We start from the raw sequence: 20,615 nt of genomic DNA, 5'->3' as shown, positions 1-20,615 counted from the left end.
AGTCACGGAAGCAGTAGGTGCAAACTTAAATGGACTCCGGGGAATGGTAGAGGACAGAAAGGCCTGGAGGATCATTGTCCATGGGGTCGCGATGGGTCGGACACGACTTCGTACTGGCCACACAGAATTAAGAAAAAGAATGAAAAGTCAGAGCAATATGGTGCCAGAGGGAAAAATTCTATGGAAGGGAATCACCATCAGTAATCAAGGACTTTACCAAAGATCCCAAAAACAAAGGTCAATGCAGCAAACAAATGGGGCACCAGTCTGGGCCAAGAGAAATGTGAGGAAAGAACCGGAATACCTGAAATTGACTTTGCACTGATAGGATGAAGGTGAAGGTGTTATGGATTATGACTGTACTTCACTTGGTAAAAGTATGTAAATTCATTACCATACCTAGCAGTATTTATTTATTTATTTGTTTGTTTATTTATAATTGGATTTATAGCCTGCTGCTATCTGAAACCGGCTTATGGCGGGTCACAACAAACAATCCAAACAATAAAAACCCAATAAAATACCCATTAAAATCCTCAATTAACAATATTGCAGAGCCACAACAGATGGCAAAATCTTCCTATGGAAGAACCTTATGAGGACAGCATAGGGGGAGGCCAAACTGCATCAAGATCTCTGGTGTCAATGTCAAGGGGGACCCATACAATCTGCTCTAGCACTGGCCCCAAGCTTCATTTTATAGGCCCTACGGAAAGCCAAAAGCTCTCTGAGGGCCTGCAGCTCCTCCTGGAACTCATTCCACCAGGTAGGGGCCAAGACCAAAAAGGCCTGTAGCGAGCATCCTTGGGGCCAGGAATAACCAGCAGACTGGTACCAGCTGAGTGCAGAGCCCTGCAAGGGAAATAGGGTGAAAGACCGCCCCTCAGATATGTGAGTCCCAGGCCACAAAGGGCTTTAAAGGTCAACACCAAGACCTTGAATCTGATCTGGGCTACAACTGGCAACAAATGCTGCTGCCTCAGCACAGGCTGGATATGGGCCCTCCAAGACGTTCCAGTGAGGACCCTAGCAGCCACATTTTCCACCAGCTGTATTTTCTGGGTGAGGTTCAAAGGCAGGCTCGCATAGAGCGAGTTATAGAAATCAATTATGGAGGTGACCATTGCATGGATCACCATAGCTAGGTGTTCAGGGGGAAAATAGGTGCTAGTAGTCATGCCTGGCGAAGATGAAAAATGCCTGGCTAGCTACCTTTTTGACCTCTGCCTCAATAGTTAGCGAGGGATCCAAGGTCACCCCCAAATTCCTGGCTTGTGATGCAATAGACAGTTGTGTCCCCACCAGGAGGGGCAAACATGCTGCCTGATCTGGCCCCTTCCTTCCCAGCCATAGGACCTCTGTCTTGGAGGGGTTGAGCTTCAGGCAGCTCTGCTCAAGCCACCCAGTCACAGCTTCCAAACATCTGGCAAATGATTCCGGGGGCGGGGGGGAGATCAGGGCAACCGTCCATAAGGAGCTAGAGCTGGGTATCATCAGCATACTGATGACAACCCAGTCCATAATTCCAGACCTGCTGGGCCAAAGGGTGCATAAAGATGTTAAAAAGAGTGGGGGAGAGAACCGCGTCCTGTGAAACTCCGCATGGGAGTGAGCAGGAGTGCGATAACTCATCTTCCACTGCCACCCTCTGTGTCCAGTCTTGGAGAAAGGAGCGTATCCAGCGCAAGGCTGTGCCACCAGCAAGGCGGTGGACCAACAACTCATGGTCAACCACATCAAATGCGGCCGACAGGTTTAACAAAACAAGTATGGCTGAACTGCCTCAATCCAGCTGGCTCCGGAGATCATCCAATAGGGCGACCAACACTGACTCCACCCCGTGGCCAGGACGAAAACCAGACTGGTATGGATTGAGAGCCGAAGTTTCTACCAAGAAAGCCAGGAGATGGCCGCAGCAGCCCATTCAACCACCAAATCTCTGGTCTTCACCAAGACCAAATCCTTCGTCTTCATAATCCCTGGTCTTCATTTTCTCTCTCCTTGTTATAAGTCTACACTTTTAAGACAACAGTTGGAAGTATAAATACATTTATTTATACCTGATGATTGTGCTTCACTAAATGGAGCCCAAAAAGGACCCGGTCCAGGAAGAGGTCGCTCATTATTCCCTCCACTAGGATGGCGGCTGTGCTTCCTCCATGAATGTGGAGATGCTGGTGGGGATTGCTGTGGTGAAACAACTGGAGATGTAGACTCCTAAAAAAACAAATGAACTTTAAAAAAATAACCATACAATATCTACCATAACAAATATAATATTAAGATTTATTGTACTTAGAATGTAAACTTTTGTTTGAACATGTATAATTCTGCTAACAATGAAGTAATTGCAATAACATGCAAAGATCAGAATTTTTCATCCATTTGTATTAAATCAAGAGGTATAGCATGAGCATATACTTTTTGTCAGAGGAATTATTCTACACATTTTCATTTGTGGAACATACAAGCTTATCAGCTCTTCACAGGTAGACATTCTTTTCAACAAATATGAGAGTTTCATGTACCCTTGCCTCACCACATCCAAAACATGACAAATGCAATATTTTAGACAGTTCTTGGCTTTCAACATAGACCATATCTTTATATGGTCTCTATGTTAATCGAAGAAAAGATCCATATTAACAGCAAATTAATAATGTAAACTCATGCAGTTTTATACAAGATTAAACTCATTTCAATGATTGCACTATAAATTGTTATTGTTGTTGTTGTTGTTAGGTGCAAAGTCCAACCCATTGCGACCCCATGGACAATACAAATTACTTAATTGTAAACTAAAATAATGCTTAGAAGCAAAGAGCTAACGTCCCCCAGTAGAATCTGTCACCATCTATTTAGAACATTTTTATGCCACGTCTCCAAGAACCTACCCAAGGTGGCTTACAAATTAAAAAACTAAAAACATTAAAACCTTTCAAGCCTGAATTTACTCTAGAAGCTAAAAATGTTATTATCACAGAATATATACCAACTGCACTACAGGTATTCTGTTATTTAGTAAGACAGTTTGATTTTGCTGCTCTTGAACCTAAGAGAAAATGCATGGGAATTTCTAAACCTTAAAGAAAGCAAAACATCTTTATTTACATCTTGTCCAGTTACTGTGGACCGGACCCAGAGGGTGGCGTTGGGGGGTGAGTTATCGAGCCCATTTGGGCTCCCTTGTGGAGTTCCGCAGGGCCCGGTGCTTTCCCCCATGCTTTTTAACATCTTTATACGCCCTTTGGCCCAGCTGGTCCGGGGCTATGGCTTGGGCTGCCAATCAGTACGCTGATGACACCCAGCTATATCTCCTGATGGACGGCCGCCCGGATTCCTCCCTGGATCCATTTGCCAGATGTTTGTAAGCCGTGGCTGGATGGTTCAAGCAGAGCTGCCTGAAACTCAACCTTGCCAAGACAGAGGTCCTGTGGTTTGGGGGGAAGGGAGCAGATCAGGAAGCTCGACTACCTTGGCCGGGACGCAACTCACCATCACGTCCCAAGCCAGGAATTTGGGTGTGACCTTGGATGCCTCGTTAACATTGGAGGCCCAGGTCAAGAAGGCTTTCTTCCATCTTCGCCAGGCCCGGCTACTAGCACCCTACCTGTCTCCTGACCACCTGGTCACAGTGATCCATGTGACGGTCACCTCCAGAATAGATTTCTGTAACTCTCTCTACGCGGGCCTACCCTTGAGCTTGATCTGGAAATTGCAGCTGGTGCAAAATGCAGACGCTAGGGTCCTTACAGGAACATCTTGGAGGATGCACATCCAGCCGGTGCTGAGGCAGCTGCACTGGTTACCAGTTGCTAGCCGGATCAGGTTCAAGGTTTAAGGCCCTCTGCGGTCTGGGACCCACATACTTGAGGGACCATCTGACGCCCTATGCCCCCCGCAGGGCCTTATGCTCCGTGGGGACTAACTTGTTGGTGAATCCCGGCCCCCAGGAGGCGCGTCTGGCCCTGGCCCCTACCTGGTAGAATGAGTTCCTGGAAGAGCTGCGGGCTCTGCAGGATTTACCAGCTTTCCGCAGGGCCTGCAAAATGGAGCTCTTCCACCAGGCTTATGGCTGAGGCCGGCGCCACTTGGTGTGATCGGATCCCCCTCTTCTGCAGTCTTTCAGGCTATCCCTGGTCTCCTCCTCGAGTAATGTCGCCGTGTTGGGTTGGTTGAAGCATTATGTATTAGGATGGTTTTTATGTATTAGGGGGTTTTATATGCTGTTACCCGCCACGAGCCTTAGGGGAGTGGCGAGCTATAAATCTAAATAATAATAATAATAATAATAATGAAGAAACCCTGGGCCTTGGAGACCTCAAGATGGCGCCATAAAGAAAGCTGGACTTCAGTTCAGCTCTTAAGCCATGCCGAGGGTCAGGGGCTTATGCACCTGGCTGACCTGAACAGATACGCAAATCTGCTCACCGGTCGCCCCAGGAACCGGGAACGGTGACCTGAGGGTCCTACAGATCCGTAGGGAGAAGCAAGACCTCCCTGGATTAATAGCGGCTTGAGCTCAAGGTCACGATGGCGTCTTTGTCGCAAACAACTTTACAAGCTTGAAACGACCAGCCGACCTCACATTCTTCCCAGACCATCATTTACCAGATCGATAGGAGCAGAAGCTGACAGAAGCTGGAACCTACAACAGTAAGAATTGAAAGCTTTCTGGCTTTTCTCTCTCTCCTCTCACAAGCTCTTCCCTCCCCCCCCTCAACCAATTTACAAGCGAATTCCTTCTTTCCCCGAGTGAGAGACTCCCAGCTAATTACACCCATTAACCAAACAAAGAGAGTGCTTTGAAGATTTATGGGTGAACGTTCAGTGGGAGAATTTGACTTGATACGGAGATCGACAAACTGATAATTTGGGATCGCTCGTGCTCCCGCGAGACCTCACGAGACTTTCTGTTTATAGTTTGTGACTGCCTAGAACTATGGAAGAATTAACAAAGGCACAGCTTTTCCATTTGTTATGCAAAGGAAACTCAGAGATACTGAAAGCAGTCAATAAGCTGGAAAAGGAAATTCGTGGGACTAAGGGGGAGCTTTTGGATGGAGCCCAAGATCCGGAGAGACCAGCTGATGACGCAGCTCAGCTAACAGTAAATCAAGTGAAACTTCAATGTCTGGAAGTTAATCAACTGGAGGGAGAGAGTGCCAGAGATGTAAAAACCCAAAGTATCTTTAAAGAACCTGGGAAAACAGATTCATGGAAGGAAAGTACCAAAAACCTGGAAGTCTATTCAGAGCAGGAAATGACTTGGATCAGCAAAATAAAAAGAGTCTATTCAAAAGCGACAGCAACTAGGAAGCTATCAGGAGATATTTCTGTGCGACCAGAGGAAGAGATCCAGATTGACAAAGGATTCAGAGCCCCCTCAAAGGCGATTACAAGCAAGAATCAAGCAAGAGATTTCTCTGGCCCTGACAGAAGGACAATCAGAAACACTCTACTATGGAAAAAAATACAATTTCATTTTCTGCGACCACCTGAAAGATGAGCTGAACAATGGAGTACTCTCCTGGCTTCTTGTGAGAAAAAAAAAAAAGCAGTAGCAACCTTTAGGACAGGTCTAATATATGAAGGGAACTGACTTTATATCACTTAAGACAATAATAGAATATATCCTTATAATAGATTATACCTTCCTATGTATCAACAACTACTTTGTTAAAAAAGATGGTAATAACTCCTAGATCAGGATTAATATGCGATGGGAATTGAATATGTATGTTAATATGTATGCCAAAAGAGGATGACAAACCATATTTTATAGGCATTAACAAGACAACAGTAGTAATCCTTGGGTTAGGGCCAACTTATGAAGGAGACTGACCTAATATCATTTAAGATAATAACAGAATGTATTCCTATAATAGATCTCATATGTATTAACAATCACTTGGCTAAGAAAAATGGTAAAAACTTTTAGACTAGGAATAATATGTGATGAGAACTAAATATCTATGTTAAAAGAGATGGCAAACCATATCAACTGGTCGCTTTTCTTTACAACTTCTCTGTAAATGCTTTATATAATAATAAACAATAAAATTATCATAAAAAAATAATAATAATAATACCATGTGAACAGGAATCACCTTGGAACTCATAGTAAAGTGCTTATGAAGAGCTTGCTTGGGGTTCCAAGGGTTGGGACTGGGAACTACATTCCTGTAGGGTGAGTTCATTAGTGACATGGGAAGACCATAGCCTTGACTAAACAGCTTAAGGGGACTGAGGTCTCTTGCTCGTAAGTAAATTTACAAGTAACCTCCCCCTCCCCCCAATGCTGATTAGATCTGGCCTCGCTCCTAGCACAAGAGAACTGACCCTTGGACTGAACGGAGAGGAGTGAGGGTCAGGGCTCTTAGGATTTAAATCACCATCTGATTAATAGTAATTAATTTGTAATTGTTAATGGGGTGTTTATGAGTTTTACTGTATTTTATTATTGTTGCAAGCTGCCACAAGACTTTTGGAGAGCAGCAATGTAGAAACATAAAAATAAACAAGTAAATAAATAAATAAATACATAAATAAAATACTTGTGATACATTCTTTGAGGTCTGGTAATATGGTTTGTTATTTTGGGTAGTCAAAGACAAACAGGGAAAGAGAGCAGAAGCAGAGTTTCTAACTACCACAACAGCAACTGGCCATGAGACTGAAGTGGAGGTAGGCCAAGATTCAGATATACAGGCTAGTATCCTAAAAGGGATAGGTGTTTCAATGATGAAAAACACCTTGAAGAGTGAGGAGAGACTTCACTGGGGATTTCAATCAGCAGTAACTGGGAAGCCTAGGTTTTCAGATACGTCCCTTGGGCCCAAGGCTAAGGATGACAGCACAGAGGGACTAGCAGGATTTGACCTCTGTGAATCCAGAGCAGCTTCTCCAGTTTTACAAACTCAAGAGAGCCAGTGGATGGCTGGTAGAGTGCCAAGTTCGGGGGCCAGCTCAGCTTGGCTCAGAGCTCAACAGCTGTGCAGTAACATGGAAAGAGGAGAAAAGAAGATGGAAAAGGTAGCCAGGCAGAGGCAAGAGAAGCCAGGAATGTCAGCTAAATAGCAATAGTCTAGAGAATGGCAGGCTATGCTTGTAACTTTCATGGATCATCAGATAAAAAGTATGGCTTTATTGTGAACTTAAAAGCTGAAAGAGCAGGTCAAGAGCTGTGAACATTGAAAGTTTCCTTCCTTTCAAGCTGGCCAGGATGTTATCTCTTATTACAACCTCTTCAAGCAGACCTATGAAGACAACAGAGTACCAGAGTAAGAGTGCATGACGATCCTCAAAGCCCAGGTGCATGATGAGTTAGCGGAGTTATTAGGAATCTTACTAGCTGTGGCTAGAGACTATTGTTTCTGTAAGAGACTTGCCAGGCAGGTACCTGGGCTGTCGGAAGACCAGTTTAGAAGAAAATTTGGATGGGCCCAACCTTGCTTTGGTTTTGAATTGTGCCCAGAAACAAATAGGCACCCATGGGCATGATATCCTGCCCCTGAGAGTAGTCTGGCTACTGTATTTTGGACAAACTGAATTCTCCCGAACATTTTCAAAGGTAGAAAATAAAGCATGTTATAGTATTCTAATCTGAATGTTACAACAGCATGGATCACTATCGCCAGTTCATGTTTCTAAGGAACTATCATAGCCGGTGTATCAGTCAATGCTGATAAAATGCACAACGGGCCACACAGAAAATCTGGGTCTCCAGGACTAGACAGTATCCAGCAGTATCAACCCAACATTATTACAGAGAAGTCCAATCCTTTGCTGCAGGACAGGAGGACTCCTCAATCCTCAAGCAACTTCCTCACTGACCAGCAGTACATCAGTCCAATCTGGGCTGAGCTTCAGTTTAACTATCTCATAACCATCTCCGGGCACCTGGATATGTTCTCTGCTGAGAGTAACAGTAATACTCTTCACACAGAACTACACAATAAGCATCTGAATAGCTGACTGAGGCTAAACTGGGGAAAGATTGCAAAGGTAAAAAGACCCAGTTGCATTAACAGCAGAACTTAAAGAGCAGCAAGTCACACAATGAAGTCTGAGGAAGAGTGCTTGCACTCAGAAGCTCACGCCTTGAATAAGTCTTTGCTGGTCTTAAAGGTGCCACTGGACTCTGATTTTACAATGAAGGAGTTAGAGAAGTAGTGGTTCTTCCCTGATTCAAGTTTATTCAGCGCAATTTCAATACATTCAACACCGGTATGTGTGATGGAATGGGCTCATCGTAAGAGGAAAGAAAAACTCCAGATTAGCTCTCAATTCTATTCCAATATAAAGGACAGTAGCAGAGCTGAAGAAGCACCTTGGCCCTGAGGTTTGGTAAAGTTCCTGAAAGTAATGTATCTGCAGCCATCACATTGATGGCAGCTAAGGAGATCAATTTTATAAGGTTTTGTAAATTTTTGCCTCTCACATCTGGGAGCCTGACCACTGCCTCCCAACTACATCACTGCTCAAAAGCTACTTCCTGTGTCACAGACATGCAACCTATAAGAAGTGGGGAGGGGGGTCCCCTGCATCCCCACAGCACTGTGGTGTATTCCTGCACTTCCAGAATTTTTCCAGCTTCCATCTGATCTTTCATGAACCTGCTCTGTTTCAAAATTTTGGGAAAGATTGCAGCAAAGCCTGGATGACGTGTACAGATTTTCCCAGCCCTACCGAAACAACAGTCATCTGTATAGCAGATTCTCTGAATTCTCAAGCTTTCATTTAAAAGTATCTGTTGCAGAAATATTTTTGCAACAAAAGAAGCGAGAGGGTTTTTTCTTATTAAAAAACTGAGAATTCTGAGAACCTGATACATATATATCGGTAAAATGGTGTAAAGAAACCTGCTGTGTACAAGTCCCCATTGCCACAGTGCTGTTCTACGAGCCACAGCAGCAATAGGAAAATTATGCTAGATTGTCACATACTCAAAGCCAAAAGCATCTGCAATTATTCCATTTTTCTCTGCTTCCCAAACAAACCTTTCAAACTGTCATATTTTAATACAAAAAGCTAAACACATATGCAAAGAACACAATTCTTTATTTGCCCGACATAAGAAATACTTCAATTCTTCAAATATACAGTACATCACATTAAGAAAAATAGATGAAGCTCTAAAATACTAAGCAAGATGTTGCGAGGAAGTTTGTTGGCAATCTAGCTGCAATTGTCTGAAAGAAATGTACTAAAAGTACATTTCCTGCAACAACAACAAAAAACAATACATATTTTCAACTTTCACAATTGCGCAATGACCCAGGCCAACTTAAAAAAAACAGGAAGATTAAGTATATCAGAAATACTAAAGCAATTACAACTTTAAGCCTAGAATAATAATCAACAAGAAGTTGTTGTTGTTATGTGCGAAGTCGTGTCCGACCCATCACGACCCCATGGACAATGATCCTCCAGGCCTTCCTGTCCTCTACCATTCCCTGGAGTCCATTTAAGTTTGCACCTACTGCTTCAGTGACTCCATCCAACCACCTCAATCTCTGTCGTCCCCTTCTTCTTTTGCCCTCGATCGCTCCCAGCATTAGGCTCTTCTCCAGGGAGTCCTTCCTTCTCATGAGGTGGCCAAAGTATTTGAGTTTCATCTTCAGGATCTGGCCTTCTAAAGAGCAGTCAGGGCTGATCTCCTCTAGGACTGACCGGTTTGTTCGCCTTGCAGTCCAAGTGATTCGCAAGAGTCTTCTCCAGCACCAGAGTTCAAAAGCCTCAATTCTTTGACGCTCGGCCTTCCTTATGGTCCAACTTTCGCAGCCATACATTGCAACTGGGAAGACCATAGCCTTGACTAAACGCACTTTTGTTGGCAAGGTGATGTCTCTGCTTTTTAGGATGCTGTCTAGATTTGCCATAGCTTTCCTCCCCAGGAGCAAGCGTCTTTTAATTTCTTTGCTGCAGTCCCCATCTGCAGTGATCTTGGAGCCCAGGAAAATAAAATCTGTCACTATCTCCATTTCTTCCCCATCTATTTGCCAGGAATTGAGAGGGCCGGATGCCATGATCTTTGTTTTCTTGATGTTGAGTTTCAAGCCAACTTTTGCACTCTCCTCCTTCACCCGCATCAACAGCCTCTTTAGTTCCTCTTCACTTTCTGCCATTAGAGTGGTATCATCTGCATATCTGAGGTTGTTATTTCTCCCTGCAATCTTGATCCCTATTTGTGACTCCTCTAATCCCGCATTTCTCATGATGTGCTCTGCATACAAGTTAAATAGGCAAGGCGACAGTATACAGCCTTGCCGAACTCCTTTCTCAATTTTGAACCAGTCAGTGATTCCATGTTCAGTTCTCACTGTTGCTTCTTGACCTGCATATAAATTTCTCAAGAGACAAATAAGATGCTCTGGTATTCCCATCTCTTTAAGAACTTGCCACAATTTGTTGTGCTCCACACAATCAAAGGCTTTAGCATAGTCAATGAAGCAGAAGTAGACGTTCTTCTGGTACTCCCTAGCTTTCTCCATGATCCAGCGTATGTTGGCAATTTGATCTCTAGTTCCTCTGCCACTTCGAAATCCTGCCTGTACTTCTGGAAGTTCTCGGTCCACATATTGCTGGAGCCTAGCTTGTAGGATTTTGAGCATAACTTTGCTAGCATGAGAAATGAGTGCAATGGTGCGGTAGTTTGAACATTCTTTGGCATTGCCCTTCTTTGGGATTGGAATGTAAACTGACCTTTTCCAATCCTGTGGCCATTGTTGAGTTTTCCAAATTTGCTGGCATATTGAGTGTAGCACTTTTACTGCATCGTCCTTTAAGATTTTGAATAGTTCAACTGGAATGCTGTCACCACCACTAGCTTCATTGTTGTTCAGACTTCCTAAGGCCCATTTGACTTCACATTCCAGGATGTCTGGCTCCAGGTCAGTAACTACCCCACTGTGGTCATCAGGGATGTTCAACAAGAAGTAAATTAATGTAATTATTTTAAAGGCCAAGGTAATATCCAATGACTTTGCTCTGTTCAGCATAAATTTCTGGAATGCTATAAAGCAAGAGACACTGCCCAGCTTTCAGTTTATGTCTTTGTATTTTACCATACAGAACAATATAACACAAAAACCTCTAGAGCTTACCTGTTGATCTGTTGATGGACGTTGTTGGACTACATCATGGCTCACAGAGCCTTTTTTCACTTGTACTCTGCCTGGGGGAGGAGGAGGAATTGCACCTGAATAGGAGGAGGAATTATCAGCATCTGAAGAATACAAGGACGAATGCCTCAGTTCCTGTTCATTCTTTGACATGACAAATCTGGGCAGGGGAAGGTCCTTGACTGTTAAAATAATGATAAAAAAATATTATATGTATAAAATTACAAAATACTTAGATAAATTCATGAAATATGATTTTATTCAGAGTTGATGTTAAGGCAAATAAACTTTTATATTATGGTAGAAGAAGAAGAGTTGGTTCTTATTTGCCACTTTTCCCTACCCGAAGTAGGCTCAAAGTGGCTTACAGTCACCTTCCCATTCCTGTCCCCACAACAGACACCCTGTGGGGTGGGTGAGGCTGAGAGAGCCCTGATATCACTGCTCGGTCAGAAGAGTTTTATCAGTGCCGTGGCGAGCCCAAGGTCACCCAGCTGGCTGCATGTGGGGGAAGGCAGAATCGAACCCGGCAGGCCAGAAGTCCACACTCCTAACCACTACACCAAACTGGTAGTGAAAATCATATTTAAAGACTGCTGTAATGTAATTAAAATTAGTAATAATAATATTTTCTATATCAGTGCCATGTAAGAGTTATGGGGGAGAATGATGTTAAGTTGCTTTGGGACCCCATTGGGGAATGCGGCAGGGTTATAAATGAAGTTAGTAAGTAACAAACTAGAAGCAGGCCTAGGACAGCTTCTATTATTTTAGAATCCATTGCATTATGAAAAGCTTTTTTCCTCACAGGTTCTCCTTATAAGAGAAGTATTGAGGAAAAGTTGTTAGATACAAAAACAGATGGAATGTATTGGACAAAATTACTAAACAGTCATATTGGAATAACACAGAAACTATGTTTCAGTACAATTCCAAAACTTACCTGTGTTTAAACTTTCCATTCGCAGTGGAAGCCCAGACTGAGCTACTGCAACAAGTTTCAGAGCAATGTAGAACTGGCTCCTTCCAAAGTATCCAAGTCTTGTCGCACCACAAAGTTCCATGATCTGATGAAAACAAAAATATTTACATTTTTGCATGGAGACTGGTATTAACTCAAGCTCCTTCACTAAAATCAACAACTTTACAACACCACTGATATTTTTTGCAATAAAAACAGCTGCAAAATTTTCTTCCATTACTGCAGAGTTTCTCTGCTCCTCTATATAAACAGCGTATTAATGCCTTTCTGTACAAGATAGAAAATCAGCAGTTCTAAATGCAAAGTCTAGTGTTTCAAAGACAATGTAGTACTTGATCCCACTGTTAGTAGTTTTCTTGTAAAAAGTATGACAAAAAGGAACTTTTAATTCATTATCAAGCCATATATTTTAAAAAGATATCTACATTTTATTAAGACAAACCAAAATAACACAATATAAGATTTAAGCACTCCACTTATTGTATTCTACATGTACTTCTGCACAGGAGTGTATATGAAAATTTTCCTCATTGCCAACAGTAATCATGAAGTGTGAGAATCATGCACATTTTTATATTTAATCATTCTACATTTGTACTACTCCCCTTACAATGTATGGTGGGAAAGAATCCCATACTGTATTGTAATTTCTCCTTAATTTTATTGTTTTTTTAAAAATTCTTAATACTATCAAATCTACATGTTTTTCCTTACAATTTTTTTGCTCTTTCATTTCTGGTTCATTTGTAAGTCATTGCCCTCCCCCATTACAACTCTGGTGGCTTATGGCCTTTAACATAACATGCAGATCAAAAGGGATGCTTGGGTTCTAGGCTAAAACAACTAGCAATCAAGAGATGGTCCACAGAACAAATCTATCTACTCCCAGGGACCCTACCAAAGTTGGTTCAAAATTATACTCAAAAGGAGAATCCCGTGTATGTGTGTTTGTGTGAATGCCCTGAACACAAACCTCTCATGAAATCTACAATTGTCTCCACTTAATTTACAGTCCATCTTTCTGAGACAAAATATAAAGTGGACAGAAGAGAACAGCTACTTTGCATCCTGAGACTTCTCATATATGGCTCACCATGACATTCCTCATATGTCTTACAATGTCTAAAGCCTATTTCACATTTACCTTTTTTTGTTGAACCACTATGAAAAAGCATCAAATTGTATATATATATATATATATATATATATATATATATATATATATATATATATATATATATATATATATATATATATATATATATACATACATACATATATATATATATATATATATATATATATATATATATATATATATATATATATATACAGAGAGAGAGAGAGAGAGAGAGAGAGAGAGAGAGAGAATATATATGTGTGCATGTATACATACACACACACAGAGCACTGTGTATAAATTAAATAATCCAGGCTTTTATAAATTAAATAATCCAGTGGCTTTTATACAGTAAGGTAAAGGTAAAGGTATCCCCTGTGCAAGCACCGAGTCATGTCTGACCCTTCAGGTGACACCCTCTAGCGTTTTCATGGCAGACTCAATACGGGTGGTTTGCCAGTGCCTTCCCCAGTCATTACCGTTTACCCCCCAGCAAGCTGGGTACTCATTTTACCGACCTTGGAAGGATGGAAGGCTGAGTCAACCTTGAGTCGGCTGCTGGGGTCGAACTCCCAGCCTCATGGTCAGAGCTTCAGACAGCATGTCGGCTGCCTTACCACCCTGCGCCACAAGAGGCTCTTATCTAGAGAAATGAACACTAGATTTGGGGCTATTTTTCTATAACCCTAGATTTGGTGCTATTTCTATAACTACACTTATTTATCTAGCTATAGATATGGCTAGCACAGCTGCATCTAAATGGCACCAGCTATTTCTGACATGTTGCAATATGCATTTCTTACTCAAAGACACCCATCCTCACAATGAGTCTGCCTCTGGTAGAGAGGGCAGGTTGAAAATCTAAAGAAAATCAGATGTGTGTGCATAAGTATTACTACATGCATTGTATCTTATAGCAGATCTTGGCACTGCTAAACTTCTATATATTTTGTTATTTATATATTGTTAATATATATTATATATTGTGTTATTTATACAGTAAATAGATACTTTAATATTTACAATATTAAAATTATGTTCAAAGTGTTACAAATTCAACTGTTATTGTGTTCTGTGTTCTATGTACTATGAGCTGCAAGCTATAACTTGCAAGCTACAAACATTTATTGTAAACCACCCTGAGCCATAAGGGAGGGCAGTATAGATATATAACAAATAAATAAATAATGTGGTTAGACGCTTTGTAAACCAGCCCAGAATCACAGGCATGTGCAGGAGGTATAAAAAGACCAACTCCTTTGGCAGAAAAGTCTGAAGTGAACGAAACATACAACTACTTATTTTAGCTTAGTTATGCATTTTTTTCTGAAGCATGGCTGATCAACTGCAGGCTCAAAGCCAAAGATCTCTTGAGTACTCCAACAAGTTACTGTTTTGAATTCTGAGCATCTGAGGTCTTATTTTGCAAAATTTGTTACAGTTGGAGAAAGGATAGTAGACAGCGTACCACACTAGATTCTGGGTTTCATCCATCCGACATAATAAAAAGGTAGCTTTAAGACATACATTACAGGGTTATATCAGCTTACAGAGAGAGAGAGAGAGCTATGAATACACATACAGAAAAGGAAGCATGGTGCTTAAGACCATAAGCTACAGACAACCATTAGAACTAGAAAGAAATCTTATAGGAAATCTTATCTTGGAACTCTTTCTGCCACACTTTCTTTCCACAGCCACCAAGGAGCTGCTAATGAAAAATGTTCAAGTTTTCTATTTTATAGTACTTAAAAAAAAAAGATAAACCAGACTGAAATTCTTTTGATGAGCAGGTTTACAGTTATCCAACACCACATTCAAGTGGAATTGACTAGGGTCCACGACTTTAATATAGCACTAGTCTTGCATTTTGTTTTCGCCACTAAAACTATGTTCCGCATGACGTCGTGAGAAATCTGCAACACTCTTGCAACACTAGCGCGAAAATCGCTTAGTTGTAGTGAATCGCTAGACTCCTGCCAACAACCTGCAACACTTGCGAAAAAGACCTGTGCGTTCTCATTGTAGCAGTTTCAACAAAGTCCCTCCCCCTGGCTCTCTCCTCCAAACTTCCGGCGAAGCGATCACCATTTTTTCCCCTTGGAGCGAGCGGGGAAAGCAACAAACCAGCGAGGCTTCATTCACCAAGTGAGGCTTCTCCGGCTACAGTCCCTCCACAGAAGTGCTTTAAAGCTCCCCTAAGTCCCCAAGCACAACACAGCCCCATTTGCCAGTTCCCTTTATTTTTGGCCAAAAATCACGCCCGTGCGGGGGGGGGGGGATTTTTTTTTCCACTTGGGGGAGCGTGGTAACGATGACTCGCCAGCTCACACACCGGCTAGAAGGGTCTCTATGTTAGGAAGAATCAAGGCATATTAGTTGAAACGTGTGTGTGTTTTTAACTGTACTTAAAGGGAAAGGGGCTTTTCGGGAGCATGATAACAACCGCCCGTTGGCTGTTCTTTTGATTGACGGACAGGGGCAGGAACAAGCACAGAAAAAATCGCTTCCTTTCTAGCGATTCCTGGGAGATCGGAAACCTGTGGGGAACGAATGAAACGCTACTGGATTCCACTACAAATGAAGGTATGCGGAATGCCGAGATTCCACTAGTTAAAATACCGTTATTGCTTTGTGAAACCAATTGGCAACATTGGTCCTCGTGCGGAATGGGCCTAGTTCTTGGTTGCTGGCTAAAATTGCTTTGGGGAAAAAGAACTGTCTGAAATTCTATTAACATTTTAGACGATTACTACCCCAAATACTGAGAAAGCAAAGTTTTAAAAAACTGATGGCAAGAAAAAACTATTTGTTTTCATAACTGAAGTCATTTAAATGCTATTTTTGCTTTCAACTAGAATCAAAGAATCATAGAGTTGGACGGGGCCCCCAGGGTCATCTTGTCCAAAGTTCTGCACAATGCAGGAAACTCACAACTACCTGCCCACCTACAATGACCCCAATTTTATGCCCAGATGATACCCCTCCCACAATAAAACCAGAATCCCTATCCAGTCTGGCCTGGGAAATTCACCTCCTGACCCAAAAGTACTGATCGGCATTTCCCTGGGCATTCAAGAAAGGGCCACAAGAGACAAGCACTCACACAACTCTTCCTGCCCACCCAATTAATTACTTCTATTGAACACAACACACAGCCACTCAGATTAGAAACATAGACTAATAGAGTTGGAAGGGACGTCCTGGGTCATCTAGTCCAACCCCCAGCACTATGTAAGACACTCACAACCCTATCACTCATCCACTGTAACCTACCACCCCCTTCCAACCTTCACAGAATTAGCCTCTCCATCAGATGGTTATCCAGTCTCTGCTTTAAAATTTCCAATCACACTATGGACCAATTTTATGCTTAAATATTTTAAGTCTTATACTATTGCAACTGAAGGCTGGTCTGCTTTGTAGAAGATCTTTTTCACAGACAGTCTAAGGCAGTAGTCCACAACCTTCTTTAGGCTGCGGACCTTCTTTAGGCTGCGGAGGAGGAACACGATCGGGCACCACGCATGTGCAGCAGCTCATGCGCAAACATGCATGCATGGCGGGTCCATGCATGCACACCTGCACCATGCGCGGCCGCAAACACGCATGCGTGGCACTTCCACGCATGCACGGAACTGCTGCACATGGCGCAAACAGGCATGTTCGGACCTGCCGCGCATGCGTGCTTGCGCTGGCGGTCGCACTCCCCCCCCCCCGGCAAAAAGAAGCTTGTCGGGCCGCAAGCTAATCGGCTGCTTTGGCCGCCAATTTGCTTGTAGCCTGGGAAGTTTCTCACTGCGGGGGGGTGGAGGGAGCCGCGGCCTGGTGCTGGGGCCGGGCCGCGGCCGGTGGTTGGGGACCACTGGTCTAAAGTGCCAGAGAGTTTATCTTTTAGATCAGTGGTCCCCAACCCCTGGTCCGGGGACCAGGACCAGTCCGTGGATCAGTCAATACCGGGCCACGGCTCCTCCTTGTCCTCCTCCCTGGCTGCTGCCTCAGGGGCTACCCTGCCACTCTGCCACTGGCTCACCTTTGGTGCTCTCCTGTGGCAGCCATGGCTGGGGTTCCCCCTCGGCATGGCACTGTGCAGCTGCTCCTAGCAGTGCCTCCCAGCAGGCAGCAGGAAGTCAGGGGTGCTGTCGAGAAAGCAAGCGGAGCAGGGGCTCAAGCGGCGGTGGCGACGTCCCTTGGCAAAAAACTACCCCCTCCACCCCCGGGTCTCAGTAAAATTGTCAAGCACTGACCAGTCCCCAGTGATAAAAAGGTTGGGGACCACTGTTTTAGATGAAGCCGGTTACGTCAAGCTTCAAGGCCATTCCATATTACACTAGTACAGTGCTGTTCCTCTGTACTTGTAATTTAAACAACAACCTACCATACACTAAAAAAATGTAATACAATCAAGTGGGTAATCCTGGGTTTCATGAAACCCTGGGGGTTCTTGAAAATCCTGAAAGGCATCCCGAATAGGTGGGAGTTTATTATAGTTTGTACATTTTCTAAATTTGTTAAAGTGTTATTGGGTGATATGATCATATAGGGCCATGCCAATGACATATCCTTCCCAATATGGCCAACAGATGGGTCAGGAGGGGATGGAAAGGGCCCCTGATGGGCACGTAGACAGCTATGCTTCCCAACCATATTCTGCATGATTGAGGAACTCCAGAAGTGGCACAAAGTCTGAAGAATGTTTCAGGGGTTTCTCAACTTTAAAAAAATGAGAAAGGCTGGGGTAGTTGTATTGGTCTGAAGCAGAAGCAGCAGAACTAAGTTTCAGTCCAGTGGTACCTTGAAGACCAATATGTAATATAGTTGGTGACTTCCCACCCTTACTCATCTATTTGAGGTTGCTATTCTGTTCATGTGAACACTACCACTGCATACTAGATCCCTTAACTTTATTGTAACTTTTACAAAATATGTGAAAATGAATGTTACAAATTTATATAGAACTACATGAAGTCACAACCTTTATGGAATATGCTGCTTCTGTATGAGATCCAATATCAGCACTGTGACCAAGTTCCACATTCATGTCTGCACACTTGCAGAAATCAAGGAACTGCAGTTCCTCAGGGTTCTTGTGCAGCAGGACACAAAACTACCACTAAAGCTAACTACTGACATAGAAAGAGAAACCTTCACCTTAAAAATTCATGTTTTGTCGGTCACACTGGCAGCTCATGCAAGGACAGAAAAGAAGAACATACATTTTATAAATAAAAATTAAACAAATACCTATTAATTCAGCCATAGCGGGACTAGAAGATGACAATGACCCATTCACAATTATATTACCTAGAAGATCTCTGACAAGGATTTAAGGATCACAGAATCCTTAACTTTTACTAATCAACTGCTCCACTTCAGGTAACTTCTCACAAATTGAGGAGTCAGTCTCTAATCCAGCCTTTCTCAATTTTTTTACCACTGAGAAACCCCTGAAGCATTCTTCAGAAAAACCACAGACACGGTGGGATCATGCATAATATGGTTGGGAACCCCAGCGGAGCCCCTCCACTTCCAACACCCTCCAGGCCCATCACTGGCAATTTTGGGAGGGGGAAATGGGTCGACATGACCATATATGGTCAAAACACCCAATAAATGATTAACAAATTAAAAAAAATATATTAATTAACTCCCACCCATTCAGGAAACCTTTCTAGGGCTATCAAGAAACCCCAATGTCTTATGAAACCCTAATTGAGAAAGCCTGCTTTAATCTTTTACCCAAAACAATTGTAATAACAGTAGTCAAACTGTTTGCAATACATTTGTAACTGGAACATAATGACAAAAGTTGGGAGAAATATCCATGCTTAATTCGAGCAATGGTCTGGGCAATGTTTCCTGACAAGGTTTTAAAATGTTTCCTTTCCGGTGCCGAAACTACCTCTACACTTCTGGGACAAAAGTAAGTTATCATCTACTTAGTCATGTTGTTCTTTTAACAAGTTATTATTGAAAAAGGTAGACCACAAAATCCAGGTTTAATGTTGTATATCAAGTGATGGGCTTTTGAAAGAAGGAAACACTGTGTGTGTCCAAGTGCCAAAGCAACAGGGAACTTACACTCGGCTAAAGCGGCTTCTAAGTTAACACCCACCTTTTGAAGAGACCAAACCAACCAGCCCCGCTCGGCCCTCTGACTGTAACTGCTAGGCCACCGCGCCTTGCTTTGAGAGGCGAGCAGCTCTCCCCTCACACACACACGAACTTGTGGGTCCGCGGGTGGGCAGACGCTGGCCTGTCAGGGGAGGGGAGCTGGTCTCGCCCCGTGTCATGCCCTCACAGGAGGGCAAAGGGAGGAGAAACGGAAAGGGGCGACGGGAGGAATAGGCGGGCTACCTGCATGACCACCTCGCTGGGAAGCTGTGCGGCGCGGAAGAGCTCGAGCACCCGCCCGTTGGACGCCACTTTCTTAGTGCTCTCGGTGTCGCAGTAGGAGAAGAGGTCGCAGTAATAACGCTGCTCCGCCTCGCTCAGCGTCAGACCCTCCATTTTACCCGACCCGGGAATCGATCCCCAGACCAAGTGGGGCGGTGGAGGACGAGGGGAGGAAAGCCAGGGAGCGCGCCCGGAGCCGCCGCCGCCTCGCGCCGGTAGCGGCTCGACTGGCCCACTGCAGCGCACGCACGCGCCCAGACGCGCGCCTTTTGGAGCGCGCCGCCTGGGCTGCTGCTTGTTGATCTCACGGAGCTCGCCCGCTTGCCCGCGAGTTGTTAGGAGGGGAAGCAGAGGAAACGCGACGGGCCAGGAAGAAGGGGGCGTGGCTGAGCGCGCGGGTGTATATGCGCGAATGGAAAGGGAATGTGTACATGCGCGAGGGTGTTCGAATAAAGTTTCTGTACGTCTCCCCTACTCGGCTCTGGCCACGCCCACTCCACTAGACAGACGCTCTTCGGCGAGCAGTTCCCGGGAAAGAGGGAAGTCGTCGTTAGGAAGGCGCGCGCGCACGTAGGGGGGACCCGGATGCGGAGTTTAGCATGACGTCGAGTTCGCGTGCTTCTAATGAAGGGAGCTTTCTGCATCGGCCCCTAGAGGTGTGGCGGACTGCCATAGCTCTCCGCTTAACAGGTAGCACAGGAAACCCTTTTGGGGCATTAAGAAACTGGCAAATTGCGGCCTTCCAACATGTGGTAAACTAAATGGTGGAACCGATTCTGAGGGTGGGGGAAATAGATAAAATCGCGCATTTGCAAGCCTGAAGTTATAAAAACTTTCATTAGAAAGTGAGCCTCCTCTCCAGAAGGGTTGCAAGTCTCCAAGGTGTGGAGATCTCCAGAAATTACAACTGACTACATAGAGCAGCTTTTTATTTATTAAAATAATTTATTCCACTTCTGGAGAATATGGCTGCTTTGAAGGTAGACTGTGA

General features: G+C 43.7%; 1 protein-coding gene across 5 annotated transcripts in view; it reads right to left on the bottom strand.

Moving 5' to 3' along the window:
- Positions 1-20,117, bottom strand: part of REPS1 (RALBP1 associated Eps domain containing 1) — a 70,323-nt gene extending 50,206 nt beyond the window's left edge. For 3 of the 5 annotated variants that reach the window (XM_077351352.1, XM_077351370.1, XM_077351360.1), the window contains exons 1-4: positions 19,586-20,117; positions 12,070-12,193; positions 11,109-11,308; positions 2,061-2,217 (exon numbers count right to left, since the gene is read on the bottom strand). In XM_077351352.1, coding sequence (XP_077207467.1) covers positions 2,061-2,217; positions 11,109-11,308; positions 12,070-12,193; positions 19,586-19,738 — 634 coding nt within the window. In that variant the 5' untranslated portion in view covers positions 19,739-20,117. Of the gene's footprint in view, positions 1-2,060; positions 2,218-11,108; positions 11,309-12,069; positions 12,194-19,343; positions 19,468-19,585 lie in introns of those variants that run through there. The other 2 variants (XM_077351380.1, XM_077351391.1) reach the window with 2 other exon arrangements.
- Positions 20,118-20,615: the final 498 nt, after the last annotated feature.

This window comes from Paroedura picta, chromosome 1 (genome assembly GCF_049243985.1).
Source record: "Paroedura picta isolate Pp20150507F chromosome 1, Ppicta_v3.0, whole genome shotgun sequence".
NCBI classification, from domain to species: Eukaryota; Metazoa; Chordata; class Lepidosauria; order Squamata; family Gekkonidae; genus Paroedura; species Paroedura picta.
This window is presented reverse-complemented; position numbering and strand designations above follow the sequence as displayed.